This window comes from Thalia democratica, chromosome 4 (assembly GCF_965202585.1).
Source record: "Thalia democratica chromosome 4, ktThaDemo2.hap1.1, whole genome shotgun sequence".
NCBI lineage: Eukaryota > Metazoa > Chordata > Thaliacea > Salpida > Salpidae > Thalia > Thalia democratica.
The window spans coordinates 42,916,118-42,936,476 of record NC_139168.1 but is presented as its reverse complement, the minus strand read 5'-3'; the positions used below and the strand labels follow the sequence as shown (position 1 = coordinate 42,936,476).

General features: G+C 25.5%; 1 protein-coding gene across 1 annotated transcript; it reads left to right on the top strand.

The window, feature by feature from the left end:
* Positions 1–1,766: 1,766 nt before the first annotated feature.
* On the top strand, positions 1,767–17,723 carry LOC145833875 (EF-hand calcium-binding domain-containing protein 6-like). Its single transcript, XM_082941111.1, has 16 exons — positions 1,767–1,997; positions 2,949–3,055; positions 4,222–4,403; positions 6,111–6,256; positions 6,465–6,604; positions 7,042–7,238; positions 7,489–7,665; positions 9,661–9,771; positions 9,883–9,960; positions 10,017–10,157; positions 10,829–10,951; positions 11,185–11,305; positions 15,127–15,299; positions 15,873–16,041; positions 16,263–16,371; positions 16,627–17,723. Exons 1-16 carry the CDS (start codon positions 1,787–1,789, stop codon positions 16,743–16,745), a joined length of 2,304 nt encoding a protein of 767 aa, XP_082797237.1. The 5' UTR covers positions 1,767–1,786; the 3' UTR covers positions 16,746–17,723.
* The last annotated feature ends 2,636 nt before the right edge of the window (positions 17,724–20,359 follow it).

Here is a 20,359-nt window from a genome sequence, read left to right as displayed (position 1 = left end):
ATGCTAAAGCTTTGTGTTTTGTTCAGAAAAGTTTCTTATTGTATACGTTGTAATATCTTAAGCACATTTTGAAATTTCTTAACTCTGTACGTTATTTAAAATTAGTTTTTAATTTGTAAAGGCTATACAGATTATGTCAAAAAGTTTCGCTTGTAACAAAACTACAATGATTATTTTATGTTCTTTTTCTTAAACTGCAAATGGTATTTAAAAACTATAACAAACTTTTAGACGATAATGTATATTGTAATTTATAGTTTTTCGGTATTCAATTAAAATATTAAAATAATAAAATATTTTCACAAAATGTATGTTACTTTTAGTTTGTTTTAAAATTTATTTTAAAACAGTATTCTGAACTAGTTTCAATAATTTTAAGTTTACAGTTTTGGTCTTTTTAATTTTTGGTGTTCTTTCATCTTTTTATACTAAGTGAATTTTAAACGCTGCTACAAGATCAAAAGTTTTTTTTTTAGTAACAACGTTTAGTATCGTTTGTAACAAACTCTTAAAGCATCAATTATTATTAAACACTTGAACAAATCTTAACAATAAGTTTGCAAAACAAAAATACCATGTTCATATAAAAACAAGTTTCTCTCGATGGTGATGAATGCGTGTATTGTAACTTCTCTACTTCGCACTACAATAACACCCTGTCAAGTGTCATTTGAATGCGTTTGTCTACTTCTTTATGGAGTCATGGCAACTATCTCGTCACTGAGAGGGCGTGCTATATGCGAGCAAATACGAAAAATAAATACAAAGTGCTAATTGTAGATATGTAGAGAATTTTTTTTTGTTTTTCTAGCCTTGTTTTCATACTCTCTTTCATTTTTTAATTTGTTTTTTACTTGTTTTGAATTTTAAGAGTATCTTTTTATGACTTGACTAAAAAAAATTGTAACTTAACTTATAAAACAAGTATTGTTTTTTTATTACAAATTAGTGAACAGCTTAAATAAACAAAAGAAAGACGTTTCAATTAAATTTTAATTTGAGGTATTATTTTTAAATAAACTTATTACTTTTGTATTTATTTTTATTTTTTGTATATTTATACTAATAACAGCAGGTTCAGTATTAATTACAATTTACTACCAACATTTTTAAGATCTATAATTTTAACAAATGTTTAAATTAATACACAATTAAAGTATGCTTAATATTTTTTCTTTAAATTAACTTTTTTACTAATTAATATTAAATGTTATTAATATTAAGTTTTGAAATTTTTTAGTACTGAGTTTCTTTGCAAAAACAATTAGTCTTAACACCTAGTTAAACATAGATTCTTTTTTAATTGAAGAAGTAAAGACGCAAACATTTTAACAACACGGGAATGCTTAAGTTATTGAAATGCAGTTATAATTTATATTAATGCTTTAAACTTGAAGATAAAATTTATTGTTTTAATCGCTTTATTTTTAGTGTCTTTATATTTTATTGTGCTAAGGTAAAACTAGCTTATCACCTAAGTCATAAATATCTTAATAAAATAGTTATACTTATAATATTTCTATTTATATTTTCTTTTTGTATTTTTACTTTTGCAAAGAAATCCGACGACAGTTGATACCAAGAAATTTTGTTAACAAAATAATGCGTAAAACTAAAACAATTAACAATAAAATACTTAGTTTTATAGTTTTAAGTTTTAGCTTCTAAACAATCTAAAAGCCATACAGAAACAAATGAAATGAACTGTTTTAATATATATCAAACATTTAACATACTAACATTTGTTGTATACGTATAAAGTTTAGGATTAAAAATTAAAATAAAAATGTCAAGAATGAGCATAACTCCGAAAATTGAGCATCCACTCTCCCGACCATTAGCACAAGATGCGATCTTAGTGAAAGGTAGTAGTAGAATGAGTAGCAGGTCCTCCTTAATGAGTGCACCACTGCCACAAAATCTTTGTAAAGATGATGAACAAAGTTGTAATAAGCCGTTGATTTCAACTTCTTTAAACGAAGCCATTCCTGAGCTAGGTATAAATTAAGACTTACTTAACAGTGGTAAAAATGATATGGTAATTGAGACTTTATTTTGCAGCTAAATTTATTTGAATTTTAAGCGTGAAAATTAAATCAATCAATCTGCAATTAATTGCAATATAGTAACAATTTTAGATATTTTTATTTAAATCAGTAAGCTACATTTTAACAAACTTTTTTAATAAATAGTTACTTATCTATTAGTAGATTGTTTTTTTTTGAAGTTCAAAATTTTAAACTTTGAAGATTAATTTTTATTAACTCGTAATAGATTGTAAAAATATGTGGCGTACGACTCGATAGTCTAAAGATTTTTTTGTACACCATGTCCTTAGAACAAACTTTTTCATATTTTTTCTTTTGTCGTTCAATAAACAGTAATGGATGACTATGTCTTACGTGTTAAGTTCATTAAACAACATCTAGCCTGTTATATCTTAAGTCTCGATACCATTTCATTGTTTTTATTTCTAGTTATCGACTCTTTTAATTTAGTACTCTTAAATTAATTACTTTTGTTACCAATGATAAAAGTTTTTTAAAGTCAATAATTCAAAACATTTACGTTAATATTTAATTCATATAGTTTAATTTAGGATCATAACCGTAAAAATTAATATTACAAAAACTCTAACTACTCAAAATATAAATTTAAGTGTTTGTAAACAAAAGATCCTAGTGAAACAAGTTCACTGGAATATAATAAAAACTCTTTTGATTAAGAAGAATAATTTTATTTCGTTTCAAAGCTTCATTTAGTGACTTTAATACTCTTAGTTGTATTAGTTCTAATAATAAAAAAAAAGTGTTAAAATGTTCTTTTTTTGGTTTTTAAAATCTTTTTGATTATTAAATTTAAACAAAAAAAACATTGAACTAAAAGTTTTAACCGCTACTTTTTATAAAAAATTTATTTTAGTTTTAACAGTATTAATTGCGTTTTAGAAAACCCAAAAAGCAATCTGAACAACAATAACAGACCTTATACAAGTTATAGCAGCTCTACTTTGTTTTCAAGGCCAAACACACAATGCCGATTAGATGTGGAAAATGTTAGCATTTTTTTTTTAAGTATTAGATTATTGTTTTTTATGTTATTAAATGTTTCGATTTTTTTAAGTAGATTTTTTTAATATTATAAAACTAGTAAACTTTTGAAAAAGTGTAAATTATTTCTTATTTTATTCTAAAATGACTAAACTTTGTTAGAGCTTTCAGTAAACTTCTTAAACTTATACATACCAAATTAGTAAATTAAGCATAGGTAATAGATATGCCTTTAATAAAGGACGATTCTAAATTTAACAATAATAGTGTTGTTGTATTGTAGAAATCTATGATTTTTTTAAGAAATCAAAGTTTAAACTTTTCCTTTAAAAAAATTCTTTTTTTTTCTAATTTAGACTAATAAAAGTAAATACCATATAATATACTTAAATTTCTAATTTTTGGATAGAATAGCCGAGTTTGAGAATAAGATGTTTTTGCACCAAAATTTTGTTTTTAAACTTTTCATTTACACCAGGTGCCCCATTAAAGCATTTTCACCTAAATCCTTAATTTTTTCATATATGAAGCTCTAAATTTTGAGAATATTAAAACTTTTTGTTTTATAAACACGTTTATAAGTTATTCTTAAAAAGCAGTTAATTAGTTCTAAACTTAGTAGTAGTAAGTATCAATAAGTCGCACACAAGAGCTCTATTTTTATTTATATATATATAAATTGTTCTTCATATTCTTAAAAAATAATGAGATTTTTAGAACTGTTACGATTTATATAGTATTAATAATTTAGTTACTACTTTTACATAAAAATATATACTAAGATAAAACTTACAATACATAATTTGTAACAATTTAAGCTGTTTTTGATGATTAATTTTACTCTGTTGCTTATATAACTCAATACTTAAGAGTGATTTCTTCTTACCACTGACTCAATAATCTAAATTTTGCAGTATAAGTTTAATTTTAGTTTAATTTTTTGTAAACTTTTTTTAAGTGTGTTTTATTTCAGGCTGAAGTATTGTATATCACATAACACCGGCTTTAAAAATTTTTTTAAATTATGTTTTCGACAGGTTGTGAAAAATTAGATTAATTTTTATTATTTACATAACTTATTTTAATTATACAGTTTTAAACTATTATTAAGATTAAAATCATAAATACAGAAAAATTAATTAGGCCTCTAGCAAACAGTTTGTAAACACAGATCGAAAATCTCATACGCTCAAAATTGTCATTAGCAAATGGTGTTTCAACTTTTTTGCAAGCTTTTAGAAATAATGACTCTACCGGTAGAGGGAAGTTAGAAAAAGGAGCTATTAGGCATTGCATTAGCTCTTTTACAGGAAGAAAAATTTCTACTAAAGAGATGTATTACTTACTCAAAAGGTAAACATTTATATTTTTATTTACTTAATTTGATATAATTTTCTTAGTTTAGTTGTGTATCGAAACTTTTACTTAAAACAAAAAGTTGTAACATAGTTCAAAAATTTAAACTAGTGTAGCTAATTATCTTATTTAAGATTATCTTTATTACATATTAAAACTCTTTTAACAGTAAGCAAATACTTTAGTTGGATACTAAAATTAAATGAAGTTTTTAATATAACTTAAGAAAAAACGCTAAAAACTTGTATGATATGTTTTAGTTTGTGAATAATTTCTAACTGTAATGATAATACTTACCGATGGTACTTTACGCTCTTTGTACTAATACAATGTACAGTACATGATAGATTTATCAGTTATAGCTTTTAGTTAACACAACTTGAGTTCATTACAACTTAACGAACTTATTGATTTGATTACATTGTAGTGTTTTCTGTAAACCTTTTTTAACTGAAAACAAAGTTTAATAAATTTCTGAAAAAAAAAACTCAAAAACGTATTGATTTAAATAATGAATTTTAAAAAACTGTTATGCTGTAATTACAGCAAATGAAGTTGATGTGGTTACCAAATCAACTAAATTGAATTTTAAGTTTATAACTATAGTACATTTTATTAGCACACGTAAATAGCACTTGCCGCCGTTTTTAGCTTAAACACTAATGGATAAAATGGGAACGACAATTTTGAAAATTCAAATCTGATAATTCAAATTCTTAAAATTTTTCATAAAAGTCCATAACTTATAAAATATAATTTATTTAAAATAAATGAAAAACTGTATCTAGGTATAATTAATACCTACTCACCATTTTTTTATTTTGCAAAGTTTTGAATATTTTAATAAATCTGTACTTATTTAAAGTTTTGAAATGTACTTATTTTTAATAATTTTAAATTTCATTTTTAATAATTTTACTTTTTCGTTTTTTTCACTATTATAATTTTATTTAATAAATCTACAACCGCTTTTTTATATAAAACATAATACTTATCACTTTTTAATATATAGCCTATCAAACACTATTTTTAAGAATTTGAGTTGTCGGAATTTGAGTTTTCATGTAACCAATTAGATTTAGACTAATAATTTTTGTTCTATGGCTCGCGACGTGCTTGTTAAAAACTTAACTAATGCAAAAAAAAAATTAAGGTTTTTTATAATAATCATTTAGATATATTTTTTGCTTGTTTTACATAAGGTTTGATTATAACAATTTGATCATCAGTCCTAAAATAAAAACATAGGCTAAAGTCTACAAAGCCTAAGCCTAATGGTCTGATGATCGAATTTGTATGGTAAAACCTTATATTAAACTTGAACTTTTCTCACGGCATACGAAAGTCCGGGCTTAGGCTTTGTAGACTTTCGCCGATGTTTACGTTGATCATTTTTTTCTTGTGAGTAAACTATGCTGTGCGTTATTGTAGAATTTTGTTATAAATTTCCGGTTGTATAATCATATATGTTTTTTTATTTAAAAAATTCAAAATTATTTTTGTCTGCAACGTGTCCCGCAAAGAATTTTTCAGTAAGTCTGGCTCGTTTCTATAAAGGATTACCGACCTCTGCTTCAGAATAAAGCTGTGCAAATGTTTTATTTATACAACATTTGACATATTGGTAATTTTAGTAATATTTTTATAACAGTAAGTGATTAAAAGCTAAATCACATAAAAAACAAAATAATCTCATTTTTAAAGAATGAAACTGGATAAGAAACGATCGATAGCATTTCAAGACATATGTGATTATTATGATCCGTCTTCACCTAGTAAATTTCAAAATTGGATCGATCCAGTATCCCGGTGGTCCGAACACGATGCAAAAAGTATTAGCTCTGCTGGAGGTCTTGTATTTTTTAATGTATTTTGATTAATTAGCAATATAAAAATCAAACATTTAAAGTAAAGTATTAAAAAATTAAATGTTAGATCGTTAGCTTAATTATTAAAAAAATTAAATAAGTAAGTTTTATTGACCTAAATTATATTTATTACCTTCCAATATTTTAGTAACTAAAGCATAACAACAATGACTTATTTTCTCTACTTTAGGAGCAAGAGAATTAAAACCCCTAGAAATAAAAAGAAACTTATCAATTAATATTGAAAAGTGGTTAAAATTAAAACTTAGAGAAGGCTTCGAAGCTTTAAAACTTGAATTTAAACGAGAAGATTCTAAAAATAATGGAACTGTAAGTTTTATAATACAACTAGTCGTTATAGTATATCTATAAGCAAAAAGAAAAATATACATTTTTTTCTCCTAGTTTTATCATACAATAAAATAAGGTTTAGTTATCGATATAATATAGATACAAAGCCTGGAAACTTGTCAACAAAACTGTTCAGACATCAATTGACATAACTTTATAATTACTAACATATTGCATTTAAAACAATTAATTAAATTATATAATTTGATTTATTAGAAACGATATAAGAAGATCTCTACTTCTGGAGGAGAATTTATACAGTTTTTTCTTTCAAAACTTTAATTAGTAAACAAAGTTTCGGTCAAAGTACTGACGAGGTCTTTGACCCTTAACTTAGTTTACTAATTAAAGTCTTGAAAAAATTAAAATGCAATAATTAGTTGTTTTTAAAATTAAGTTTGTTATATATTTAACAGGTATCACATGATGTTTTTCGTAAAATTTTAGCTCAGTTTGGTCTTTTTCTTCGAGATGAAGACTCACTGAGCTTATTTCTAGCTAGATGCAGTATGCCAATTAGAGGTGATATAAACTACATTACATTTTTAAATCGTTTTCAAGATAGAAGTGAAAATGGCATAGCACATAATGTTCTGAAAAATAAGGAACACAGGTGTTTTTTCAGTGCTAAATTACTATTTACAGATTTTTTAGTATTATAATAGTTACATTTGTCACAAGTTTTATTGTTGTAAAAATATTTGTTTTAGATCGTAAACGAGCTATAAAAAAACAAAATTTTCAGAAAATATGTTTCTAACAGATCAAAGATTTTCAAATTTTAAAGTAAAATATTTAATAATTTGATTATTTCTCTTAATGTTTTTTAAAAACAACTGTTTCAATTTATCGTTTTACTAAAGATTAAACCGAAGTGTTAGATCAGAAAGTGTGATGTCAACCATTACGGCCGTCGAAGCAAAGTTGCTTACGATGTTGCAATGTGATTTTTTGTCATTGTTAGGAATGTTTAACAAGCTTGATAAAAACAATAGCGACGTTATTTCACCACAAGAGTTACGTGCAGCTCTTGAAAGCAAGTTTGTCTCAAAAGTAGATGATTAATATTATATATTTTAATTTTTTGTTAACAAATAAAAAGATCTCTACTTCTAGAGGAGAAATAACATAATGTATTTTTTCAAAACTTTATTAGGCAAACTAATATCTTTCTAGATCTTTTATGTAAGCACTGGCGAAGTCATCGACCGAAACTTAGTTTGCACAATAAAGTCTTGAAAGAATAAAATATTTTATTTAAAAAATTATGTAATAAATGTGCAAAAAGTATCTGTCAAATAAAAAAAATAAAAAATAAAGTTTGTTGTTTTTTAAAATATATAGTATTTTTTATATTGGAAAAAAAAACTTATTTGGCTTCTTCAAAAAATATATATACATACAAAAAGTGAAAAAATAAAAAATAAAAACTAACTTGTAGTTTAATGTTGTTTTAGCTTGTTTGATAGAAGAGTGCTTGAACGCAATTAAGTTGTAGCAGAACTACTTTTATTAACTCTTCTATGTTTAAACATAAAGCTGTCTTCTAATGCTAATACATTTTAAAAAAACTAATTTTTAATTGATTTATACTTGACATCAATCGTCCAAGTCACAGTCGTAACCTACTAAATTCTAAAACTACATTCTCATTGCTTTAAGAACCCGTATAAACGGCAAAACAATAGTAAGCTCAAGTTTTATTGTTTTTTCCTGAAAAAATATTCAATTATTGAAATGTTACAATCGGAAAACTAACGCTTAATGTTTTGTTGATGTATGTTGAAACCATCGGACGTACATGCTAGGTTCAGGAAGCGCCGCAGACTTCTATGACTCAATCAGTCGCATATTTCTCTTCATTTTCATTTTAATTGCTAAATGGTTTTGCAACGATGGTCTAAACTGAAGAATTTTTAAAGTGTTTAATTTAATAATAACCCCTTACTTGGGTTAGTAGGAATATCAGAACTTATTTTGCTATTAAAAGTAACTTCTTTCGAGCCTATTTTATTCAAACACAAACTGAAATTAGAGGTTAATGTTTATAATAAACTTCAGACTTGCTTATTTATTAAAATAGAAAACAGAAGTAAAAATAATGACTACTGTAATATTTAATAAAAATGTAGTAAAACACTGTAAAAGTATTAATTTAATATAAATACTTCACAATCACGTTTTTAACGAACTATAAACGCATCTACGCTAATATAAGGCAATTCTTACGCTTCTTTTAAGTCTAACTACTAAACAGTTTATCAGACTCGATAGCACTGCCTAGCGGATAGTGTTACAATACATATTAAAAAACAAGTACCGTTTTATGAATACTGTCTAAAAGGCTACAAATTACTCTTAACATGAGACAGAATCATATATCATGCTGTGCTCAACTTAGTTCAGTATTCAAGTAAATATATACTTTTTAAAGTTAATGCTGCATATAGAAAAATTATATTGAGCGTTTAAAGTATGTTTGTAACTTAAAAAGCAGAAGCATTGACTTTAGGCTCAATTTGGAGTTGATAAAAAAGAACAAAGTAGTTATATTTTAAAAGAATTGTCTCACAAAAATTGTGCTAAAAAAGCAACAAAACTTAGTAGTAGCATATAATTCACAAAATAGATAATTCATTTTTATTTATCAAGTAATTGTAAAAACATAGAAGCTCTCCACGGAAAATTGTAGATGGTTGTATGTTGTTGTATTGTATTTGATATGTTAACTAACATACAAAGTTTTTAAAAACAATCGTTTAACTTGTCTTCAAAAGTAGGCCAAACCGTCTCTCGCTCTAAAAACAAAACCTTTAAAATATTGGAAAAGTTTGTTTAATAAAAAATAACGATCTGGCTTTTGCAGGACCTTTAAACATTTATTTTAGAAAAAAAAGTTGTGTTACACTTAACGAAAGTATAGATAAATTAAATCCATAAAACTTTACGTACTAAAGTTCAAATTGTATACTTTTATTAAATTTTTTTCAAAGGTATTTATTTCAATTTTTAGTTTTAACACTTAAATTTTATAGATTTAATCTCGAAATAAAAGACACTGAATTTAAAAGTTTTGTTGAAAACTTGCCACAAAATGAAGAAGGACAAGTTTATTACGCTAAATTTATGTCACAATTTGACACCAGGTTTGAGTTTTAGATTTTATAAGTTTTTTTCTTCTTATATCAATATTTTTCTAGTTTCGTATACAAATACACTTAAAGATTTTTCTGAACATTAGGTAAAAAATTATTTAGGAAAGATGCAAAAAGTCTTTGGGACGAAAACTCAACTGTTTGCGAAATCCCAGAGACTAAAAAAGATGAAAATGAAAAGTAAGATTCTAACTTGAACAAAGTTAAAAATAAACTAAATTAAATATTAATTACAGGAAGTTTGAAAATGAGCTTCATGTAGTACTAAAAAATTTAGTTCGTACAAATTTGAAAAAACTTGAAGAAGAATTTAGAGATTTAGACGAGATCAACAGTGGAAAACTCACTCCAGAAATGCTTCACAAACTTTTAAACAGGTTATAACTTAATAGCCTACAGTTTACTAATTCTAATTAAAATCACAATGATAAAAATACTTTTATTTGAAACTACGAAAATAAATTGTTTAAAAAGTTTCGAATTAGTTCACCTAGACTTTTTATAACCTTGCAATCCACAAAACAGTTTTTACAATACTAACCAATGTATAATTAGCACAAAATAAATAGTATAAGACATAGTTTATCTAAATCAGAGTATGTCTTAAAGCTTATACATAACCTAAGTTTAGTTTAAGCGTTGTATAAAAGAAAATATAAGACTCAAATTAATTCAAAATGAACTTAACTTTAGACAAAAACTGTACAAGGTTTAAAATTTTTATCATTTGTTGCATATAAATAAACCACACTGAAAAACAAAAAAATGTATATTTTAATTTTATCCTAATTATTTTTAATTTATTAAGTATTTGAAATATACACAATTAAAGTATTTATACTTAAACCTACTTATTTTATTTCAATGGTAGTTAAACATTTTTGTTTTACCTGTTAAAAAAGTGTTCTTGTTTTAATTATATCTTTCTTCATAAATCATCAAATATAAAATAATTTTATCATCATAGTGGTTCTAAAATTTTTGTACTCTCAATAAGTAAAAACAAACTTTTAATACTTTATTTTAACAAAATGTAACTTTTTAATAGAATGAACGTAAAAGAACAATTTACTATAGACGATATCAAAAGAATATGGAAAGAATTCATTACAAACAAAAACAACACCTTAGATTTTTACTATTTTATTCGACACTACGGTTATTCCTTGAAGTTAGTTTGAAAACACATTTAGCTGCTACTAAATAAAACTTAGTATATTTTTAAATGTGTTTTTTTTTGTAATAAACTTTCAGTTCATCTTAAAAGACTTATTATTATTTAAAAACAAAATATTAATCATATCATTAAAGGAACTAAATACTCTTTGAATGGCTATTTCTTTTTTAACTCAATTAAACAAATATTATGGTTTACGTTATCAATTACTTTGAAGTTTTTGTAAGGTCAGCAGCATATCCGAACGCCAAGTTGGCTCCTCCACAAATTGGAGACAATGATCTGATGATGAGAAGTAGAAAACTGAATAATGCAATTATCATGCTTGAAGATAACCTCAGATCGAAAGTAAACAGTGTTTTTTATTAATATTTCTTTTGTTTAGAAATTTTGATTTTGTTTAACTTCATATCAAAGACTTATCTTATTAGTAAACGCAAAAGTTATTAGTAACTACAAAAGTGGTTGCATATTGACAATTGATTTATATACACTTTAAAGATATTAAGTTTAAATAAAACAAATGAACTTTCTTCTAATAAACACTTCTACTTTTTAAAGATCAATGAGAAAACTTTAGTTTAGTATAGTTTAAATACAATGATATTGCTATTATTGATATTATACAGACTACTTAAACATTCAGTCAAAAGGTTACACGATATATCAATAAATAATTTATCTATCAATCAAAAAAGTATAATTCTAAATACATTTATTAACGATGTTTAGTTTAGTAAAGTTTGATTTTCAAATAGTGAGAATAGTGAAGCAACAGTCATTAGTGACTATATTTTATGCTTACCCTTGAAGGTAAGGTTGTCAAACTGATTACCTGCCTACCAAAGTATTATTCTTCTTGTGGCTCACTTTTACTATCCGAAATCGGTTAACTTTGCTGTAAAAAATAATGCCTAGACCACGTCGTTCTACGTTTAAATCTAACTTACAATTTAAACATTTATTCTTATATAGCTGTTATGTAACTAAGTAAGTTAATGATACTTCAAATACAGTTTTTAATTTAACCTTTGTGGTAACAAAAATAAAGACTTTAATGCTAAAATGACATTTTAACTGGATTATTTTAAATTCGCTGACTTGATTTATTTTTCGGTATCTAAGTTTTTTAAATTTATATCGATTTATTTTTACATTAAACAAGAATTATAATCAATAAAAAGACTTAAAACTAAATATACTTCTACGATTAGTTTTAAAATCAATTTATCAATTTTTATATTCTTAAACCAACAAAACACAGTATTTTATTATAAAGAGACTACAATTTTATCACTTTTGTTGTTTCAAATTATTGGTTTGCAATTAGGATGAGCAATCTTCAGTCCGAGACGTACTTTTTAGCTTAAAAATAGTGATCTACCGGGTCTAGATCTTTTTTTTAATTAAGCTCCGGCCGGACCTGTACCCTAAATGTTTTAAGTCTTATGTAGTTTCAATAGAGAACTAACTTATAAAACTCAATTATTATAATACCATTAATTAGTAAAAATTGTTTAATGCACATACTTAGTTAAAAAAATCTACTTGTATCAAGTCTTAGTTTAAATGTTAAATTTCAAGCTACTTAGACGACTAAACTTGAATTTTGTGGCTTCTATGACGTAAAAGACAAAGAAATTAAATGTAACAATACTTTAAAAATAATGAAATTTATTTACTTTAATTATCTTAAGTTTTACATTAAATTTTTATTTATTAAAGTTCGTACTATAAGGTGAAAAATAACTTCTTTAGATTTGTTTATGTTTACAAATATAAATGTAAGTAGTTTAGAAAATAACATATACTCATATCAGCGCCATTAAGCTACAAAGAAACCTACTCTTGTTTTTTCAAGTAATTATGTTTTTTACCAATTTTTAAAAGGATTTCACCAGTTTTTGGAAGCAATCGATTTCGCTTTTGTTCGTACAAGTTACCAGCTTCTGAAAATAAACTTTAAGAATAAACAGAAGATAGTAGTGCCGAAAGATACCTTCTTGTAAACCTTGCATAAAAACTTGACCTATTTGACCAGTCTCACGACAACTTTGATTTTTTGCTTCTGGTTTCAGTAGCCGTACAACTTTTTGTTTGAAACTAGAAGGGAAAAATTTAAGTCGACACCGTGAATCAACAGCTGTTGTGAGTAAAAACAAGTCGTTATCTTGAAGGTTTATTCGTGTGCTGTTATTAGTAGTGTAAAACCTTCTTTTGAACGCTTCTTTTATATTTTCTGCCAAGGTTGCTAAGGTTGTAGAACTATTTTGACCTGGTGGACTTTAAGCTTTATGATTAAAAAACTTTTTTAGTACTGCTACATGCGGGATTACACTTGATAGCAATGCGTTGTTTTTGCTACACTGCTGCGTTACTATGTAAAAGGGTTCAAGCAGTTCATTAAGGAGGCTAACAAGTTTCCATTATATCAGCTGTAAAACAATTTTCGGGACTAAACTTGTTGTTAGCCATGTAGTTCTGGAAATATTTTTAAAGTTTTTCTAATCTTTTCAGCATAAGAAAGGTTGAGTTCCACCTTGTTTTCAACATTCTGCACAAGTAGCAAGGCTTTTTGCATTGACACTGATGAACCTAAAGTGACCTTTTTTTTTTGTTTCTCGCACGCTGTAGAAAAATGACCAAAGTGGTCAACAGTTTGATGCGCCTTGGCTATTAACACACTTATGCTATATTCTGAAAATAGTGAATCTTTAGTTATCAGTTGAAGCGTGTGAATGAAACAGGGTACTGAAGACGATTTTAAGCGATTTAACTTACCAGCCTTCGTGTTAAATGCATTGTCGCATCTAAAACTTTGTTGAACTATTGCTGCCTCTTGAAGTTTTAGTAACCAAATATTAAATGAGCTGTATTTGTAGAGCTTTTACATTATTTAATATAATCAAACGAGAATAAAATAGTTGAATTAAAATTGTAAAGACTTTTAACAAATAGAAACACATCAAAGTTTTAATTTATGTTTTATATTAACAAAAGAAAATAGCTTAAGTTTATAGATAAAACTAAGTTGTAGAGTCAGTAGAAGAATCTAATCTGCAACAAACTTTAAATTAACAATTCACTCTTTTTACTCTAATGGATGTATGTACCTGTAAGTTTACAACAAATAATGGTGTACGACTCGATAACCGAAAGGTACCTTTGTACACCAGGTCCTTAGACCAAACTTTTTGAGCGCTATTTTTTATCGTTCAATAAACAATATTAATTGAATTACTTAATTAGTCTGTTTCCCTTGATGTTCAAAACACAATAATATAAGTATATATAACTAAAAGAAGCTAATCGCGGAAAACAAAGTCTTTCCAAACTAACTGGACACGGGTCCGGCCAAATCTCAGCTAGGATCAAAGCAAAAAATAGCCGGATCCTGGGTCCGGTAGATCACTACTTAAAATGACTTCCGCAAATCAAATATTCATAACTTTTTTTTCAAACGTGCTATTATTTTGATTTTCAGTACACACTACACAGTAGTTTTTATAAAATGATCAATTTACTCTAAGTTTTCTTCATATGATATTGTAATATAATTCTTCAAGTTTACTGTATAGTACCAGCTAGCCAATGAAAATAATTAATACTAAACATGACCCACCGACTTGAAAAGTCCCCAACTCTAGTTCACAAGTTTATGTAAAACAAATCGTTAAGGACTAAGAAGAAAATCAGAAAACAACTACTTTAATATTGTCTACTTTTGCTTTAAACTTTCAACTGCTGTGCTAAATTAGATGCTTTCAAACAAATAAAATACAAGTTTTTTGATCTTCTTAATGCTATTACCCGCTTTCCGACTAAACAGCGTTGATAAAAGGACAAGAAAATGAAAACAAAAGTTTTGTTAACTAAAACAGTTTAACAGAAAACTTTTGAATTGACTGATTTGATTTTGAATATATAAGTAGTAAAACTTGTCATAGATTGAAATAACTTAAATTATTTTTTATTTAGAGCTAAATGATTTTGAAAAAAAAATAGTTAGTAGGTTGTTAAAAGCGACATAACTACTTATTCTACCAATACATTAATGTTTCGTTATAATAATATTTCGTTTAAAACTATATATCTATATCGAAAAAATATATATAAAGTTTTTATACGGTATGTATTGTTTTAAGTGTAAATATATTTGATCATTTTAGATAGAAATTATGTGGGAAGACTTGCGAAAAAACTTTATCAAAATGGACCCTTTACTAACTGGGCTTGTAAAAAAGAAAGAATTTACAAACGTGCTTAGTGAGCTTTGCGACCAGCTTACGGAGAAAGAAATTGAAGCGATTGTAAAAAAGTATGAAGTTAAAAAAGATAACAGGTACTAAAATTTTAACGTCATATAATTTTTTTTAATTAATTATGATTTTTTTAATTTTATAAAACAATTATTTCCTTCTTTTTCTTCAAGTTAATTGTCGTTAGCAATTTTTAAAATTAAATTACTACTTTGAATTGTGCTTGTAAGTTTGTTTTATTTAATTACTGTGTTTCTACAACTTAACTTATGTAAAACAATGTAAAAACCAAGTTCGATAATATTGAAGATTGTTTAGATCTAACTAAATTTTTACTGAATTCAATTTCGAAATACTTTAAATTATTAAGCTTTATACTAATAATTATAACAAAAATTACTTTTGATTTTTGATTCAGCTCTAAATAAGTAATTGCTACAAGTTATGAGTTGTTTTTAATAAAAATTAAAATTTCAAAGCTACTTATTTATGTCCTGGACAAGACGTTAAAAGGTATCCGTGGTGTGCGACTCGATAACCGAAAGGTTTTTTCGTGCACCTGGTCTTAGAACCAAATATTTTGAGCTTTTTTTTTTGTCGTTCAATAAACTATATAACTATAATATTTCTAAATTTTTAAGAAATAATTTATTTAGAGTGTCCTACTTAGAGTTTTTGCGACCATTCGCGATGAAATTTGCTCCTAATGGACAAAATATGTTCAACAAAGTATTGGAACAAAACAATGGTTTACCAGATACAGAAAAAGATCGCATAGATACAAGCAAAGACCTAGAAAACGTAACTAAGAAACTAAAAAGCCAAGTAAATACGATAAAAATAAAAATGTATACTTTTAGTATATTAAATTTATCTTTAAGTATCTTGTTAAGTTTTTCAAAATACGATCTGGATTTTATACTTTTTAACGAGATTTGTATAAAGTGTAACACTTTTACACATTGAAATTGTTTAAGTTTTCGAGCTGTAGTTTGATCAAAATAAAGTTTCATCACTATTTAAGATAAGTAGAATATAAATAAAAGCTACGCGGAGATTGGAAAACACTAAAAAGGGCCTTCCAAAAAATGGACTCTGACACAACTGGCAAACTCACATTACCTGAATTTAAAAGTGTATTAAAACTTTGCAATGGTAAGGGATATTTAAATTAGCTTTTAAACTTTTATATTTATAACGTACAACATTTTGGGGATAAATTTACATTAATTCCCACTTAAAAAAGTTGATCTAATATGTTTTTTTTAAACAGCTTTTTTAAATGCTTTAACTTTTTATGAAATTTGAACTGTACTAAAGCTTAAAATAAATTTTATTGAACTTTTAAGTCCATTAGGTTATAGTTTATCCAACTAAAAACATATATAAAAAAAATTATTAATAAAACAGTTGTACTTGACGACGATGAAGTTTACAAGGTTTTAACTAATTATGACAAAGATATCAGTGGAAGCTTGGACTACAAAAAATTTCTTAGAGAAAATGCTTCAAGGATGTCTACAAGATAAACAAGTTTATATCTTCACGTAGTTCTATATGTAGTTTTATCATAACTATTTTTTTCTTTTTTCAGATACTTTTTTGCAACAAACCTAATTACCTTTAGTTGACTAAATATTAGGTTAACGTATTAGACAAGGTTACTTTGATATAAAGTAGTAAACTTTTACCAAGTAAAGCAAAAAAAATTTTTACATGACTCAAATAACTACATACAGCTGTTTTAGTAATTAAATTTTTAAGTTTTCAGAAGTTACAGTAAATTTAAATTAAGTTAAAACAAATGTTTTTTATAAGTTTATAAGTTTTTATAAAAGAACGTTTTTTAGTTTTGATTTAGAATGCAAGCTCTTATTTTGAAACTTTAAAATTATTAAAAAAACTTAAGTATTCTAAACTTATATTATTCTTAAAATTTTTTAAATTTTTTTTTTATTAATTTTAACTTATTAGCTTTCTTATGTTAACTTGTTTAAGTTTGTTTTTTCTTTTATGATATACAGTAGTATTTTCATTCGTTATTGTTTGTAGTTCAGTTCTACTCTTCCTAGAAAATAATTTGGCTTGATCTAGCCCTACAAACAAAAACCCATAGCACGCGACATATACTTTAGCTTGTAAACAAATTGTAAAAACCATATAGAATTAAACTTGCTGACAAGCTGTAGTACACATTTTTGGTAAGTAGAAAATTAAACTTAGAGTTATATATTGTTAAAAAGAACTATACTTTGAAAAGAATAAATCAGGCTATATTCAACTATGTATAACACATTGCTTTATTTTCTATTCACCAAGTTATTCTTTAAAGTGATTTACCTCACAACCCAATTTTTCACCCAACTAAGTTGTAAAACCATTTTTTTATTTTCCTAAAAACAAAATATATTCTTTTATGCTGTAGTTTGTTGAACTTTTATTTTGAAATTTTGTATGTTTTTAAAACCATTTTAAAACAGTTTTAACTTTTTTCTTAACCCTCATTGTCCGAGTAAAATAATTTTTGTACTAAAATTTTCATTTGTTTTAAAGTATTTGATTTTTTTATGTCAGAATGATTTTTGTGTAGAAAAAAAAAATTGTTTTTTTTGATAATACATAATTTCAAAACCATAACTAGTCAACCATAGTTGGTTTATAAAGAAATCATTTGTAAAGATAAATCTAAAGTTGGAAAATGTGTTTTCTTATGATATCTTGCTTTCTTTTACAATAATATCATTTTTTTTTAAGAATAGTTCATTTAGATAGTGTTAAAATACAAAAAGTTACAAAAAAAGGAAAGTTTTTATGAAGCTTTAAAACAAAAACCATATAATTTTACAATGAAACCTAAACAAGATTAGTGCAACAAAATTTGTGACTATTTCTACTATACAAAACTTTCTATTAAAACTTCAGTGCTTGAAGTTAGTTTAACTAAACCATAATTAGCAGGAATACTACTTCAATACTTAACTTGAAATGAAGATTTTCTATTGCTTGCTTGTGTGTAAAAACAGCTGTTTTGATAAGTATTTAACTTTATGTAAGTTTGCTTAATAGCTTTTTTTCAAAAGAATCAATTGAAAATATTTAAACTGTATAAAATTTTAGTCAGTAAAACATATAAGTAATTAAAAACTTATTAAAAAAACTTATTTTAAAGTAAACCGTCTTCCTAATTCTAAATGACAAAGACCATAGTAATATGGTACTTTAAGACTTTAGGTAGTAATTTAAAACAAAATCAGCTAAACAATTTTTTTTTTGATACAATAAATTTTTATCAGGTATAAGTTAAATATAAACAAATCAAAAATAAATAAAACTATTAGACGGTACTATCATAATTTGATAGAAAAACAACTGTAACAAAAAAAAACTAACAAATTTTTTACTTATGAAATAGTTATCTTAAGGTTTACATTTGGTATATATTTGAAACTTAAAAAACTAGCGTTATGGTGGAAAGTTTTTGTGAAATCTAACATGTTAAGATTAACAAGTAATAGTTTAGATGTAAAAAATATGTACCACCAATTAGTTTATCGGCGATCAAAATTCTATAACATGACATTATAACTTGCTCAACTTTAAGAACTGTTTAACTTATTCAGTAAGGTTTTTTTTAATATTATGTATGATCTTAAATTTAAGTACACCTAAGTATATATTATTCCTAAATTTCTTGTTTTAATTATGACTTAAGTAGTTCTAATGAAAACTATTAAGTTATGAATTGTCTTTTTCACAATATTTAAAACAAAGACATTTAAATAAAATTAATAAGAAAACTGAACTGTGTCGTTTTAAGTAATCAAACAAAAACTGTAAGTCTTTTTACAAAAAACTTGAAAAAATATATTTTTGTTAAATACTTTGAAGATATTTAGATCATTAGAGCCGTTTTACTTTAAAAAGTAAATTAGTTTTCAAAGTAATGTAATACTAATTAAAGATTACCAAGTTGTAGTCTAAAACTTATAATCTTTACCTTTAATTCGTCCAATAACGATATAAGTGTAAATTAACGGAGCATTTAAAACTCATAAATTTGAAATCCCAGATTATGTAAACTATGATTTTAATCCTTGCATTAACTAAAGCTTAGTATTTAAAGCCTGAAGTTTGCTAAAAGAAATAATATTACCTGAAGGTATACAAACATATAGTATGTTTAATAAGCTTATATTTGTATAGTGTGTATAAAGTTTTTTACATATGTTCGTTTAGCCCAGAAGTCGACAAACTGCGGCCTACGGGCCAAATGCAATATTCAAATTCAATATTCGCAGTCCGCCAGGTATTTTTTTACTCAAAAAATATCTTTTTAAGAACAGTAATAAAAAGAAAATTTGTAGAAAAAGTTACAAACAAGCTCTTAACTTAAAAACTATTTATTACTAGTGATCTACATTTGCTAAACTTTGAAATTTTTTGGTTAAATTAGTGTTTTATGTTGATTACAACAACTATTACGAAAAAGCTGCCGTCCACGGAAAACTTTTTTGTTAAGTGCGGCCTCCGAGCATATTTTTCCAAGAAAATTAGCTCGTGACTTATAAAATGCAGCCGACCCCTGGAATAGCCGAAAGTTAATTGTTAAATCCACATTAATTTTGTAGAGTCGCTTTTAAAAAATTTTAGTAGTATGATTTGCATCAGGTTTTTTTTCTTTCGTATTTTTTAAATAAGTTGAGAGCCTGACATAAAACATTAGATAGATAGTTTAGTGTTGTATAAACAAGGGCAAAAATTAACTCGGTTAATGTTTTTCTGTATTTACTTGTGCACTTATAAGTATTTTTTTAATCAAAACTAGGGTTACTAAAAGTGGGCAACATCTTCTCTTTACAGGCATCAGGAGACGTTAGTTAGTAATGGAATGAAAAAGTAAGGGGGTAATTAGTAAAGAGGCGATAACTAATAAATTGAGCAAGCGTTTTTTTTTATCTGTCAAGGATAAAATTGTAAATACGAGTTTGGAAAACCCTTAACTAGAATAAGACTTTTAAAAAAATTACAGAAATAATAATAAAATAAATTTAATTGTTGCAATTAATGTTACAGTGTTAGGTGTCACTCAAACTCTCGTAAAAAGCATTTTATATAACTAAAAGTATTATTATTGACAGATAAG

Excerpts from the sequence above, each read along its gene's own strand:
- LOC145833875 (XM_082941111.1), top strand. The coding sequence starts at position 1,787 with ATGTCAAGAATGAGCATAACTCCGAAAATTGAGCATCCACTCTCCCGA. Across the intron at positions 4,404-6,110 it reads ATGTATTACTTACTCAAAAG|AATGAAACTGGATAAGAAAC; the intron begins GTAAACATTTAT and ends TCATTTTTAAAG. Across the intron at positions 11,306-15,126 it reads AAGATAACCTCAGATCGAAA|ATAGAAATTATGTGGGAAGA; the intron begins GTAAACAGTGTT and ends TGATCATTTTAG.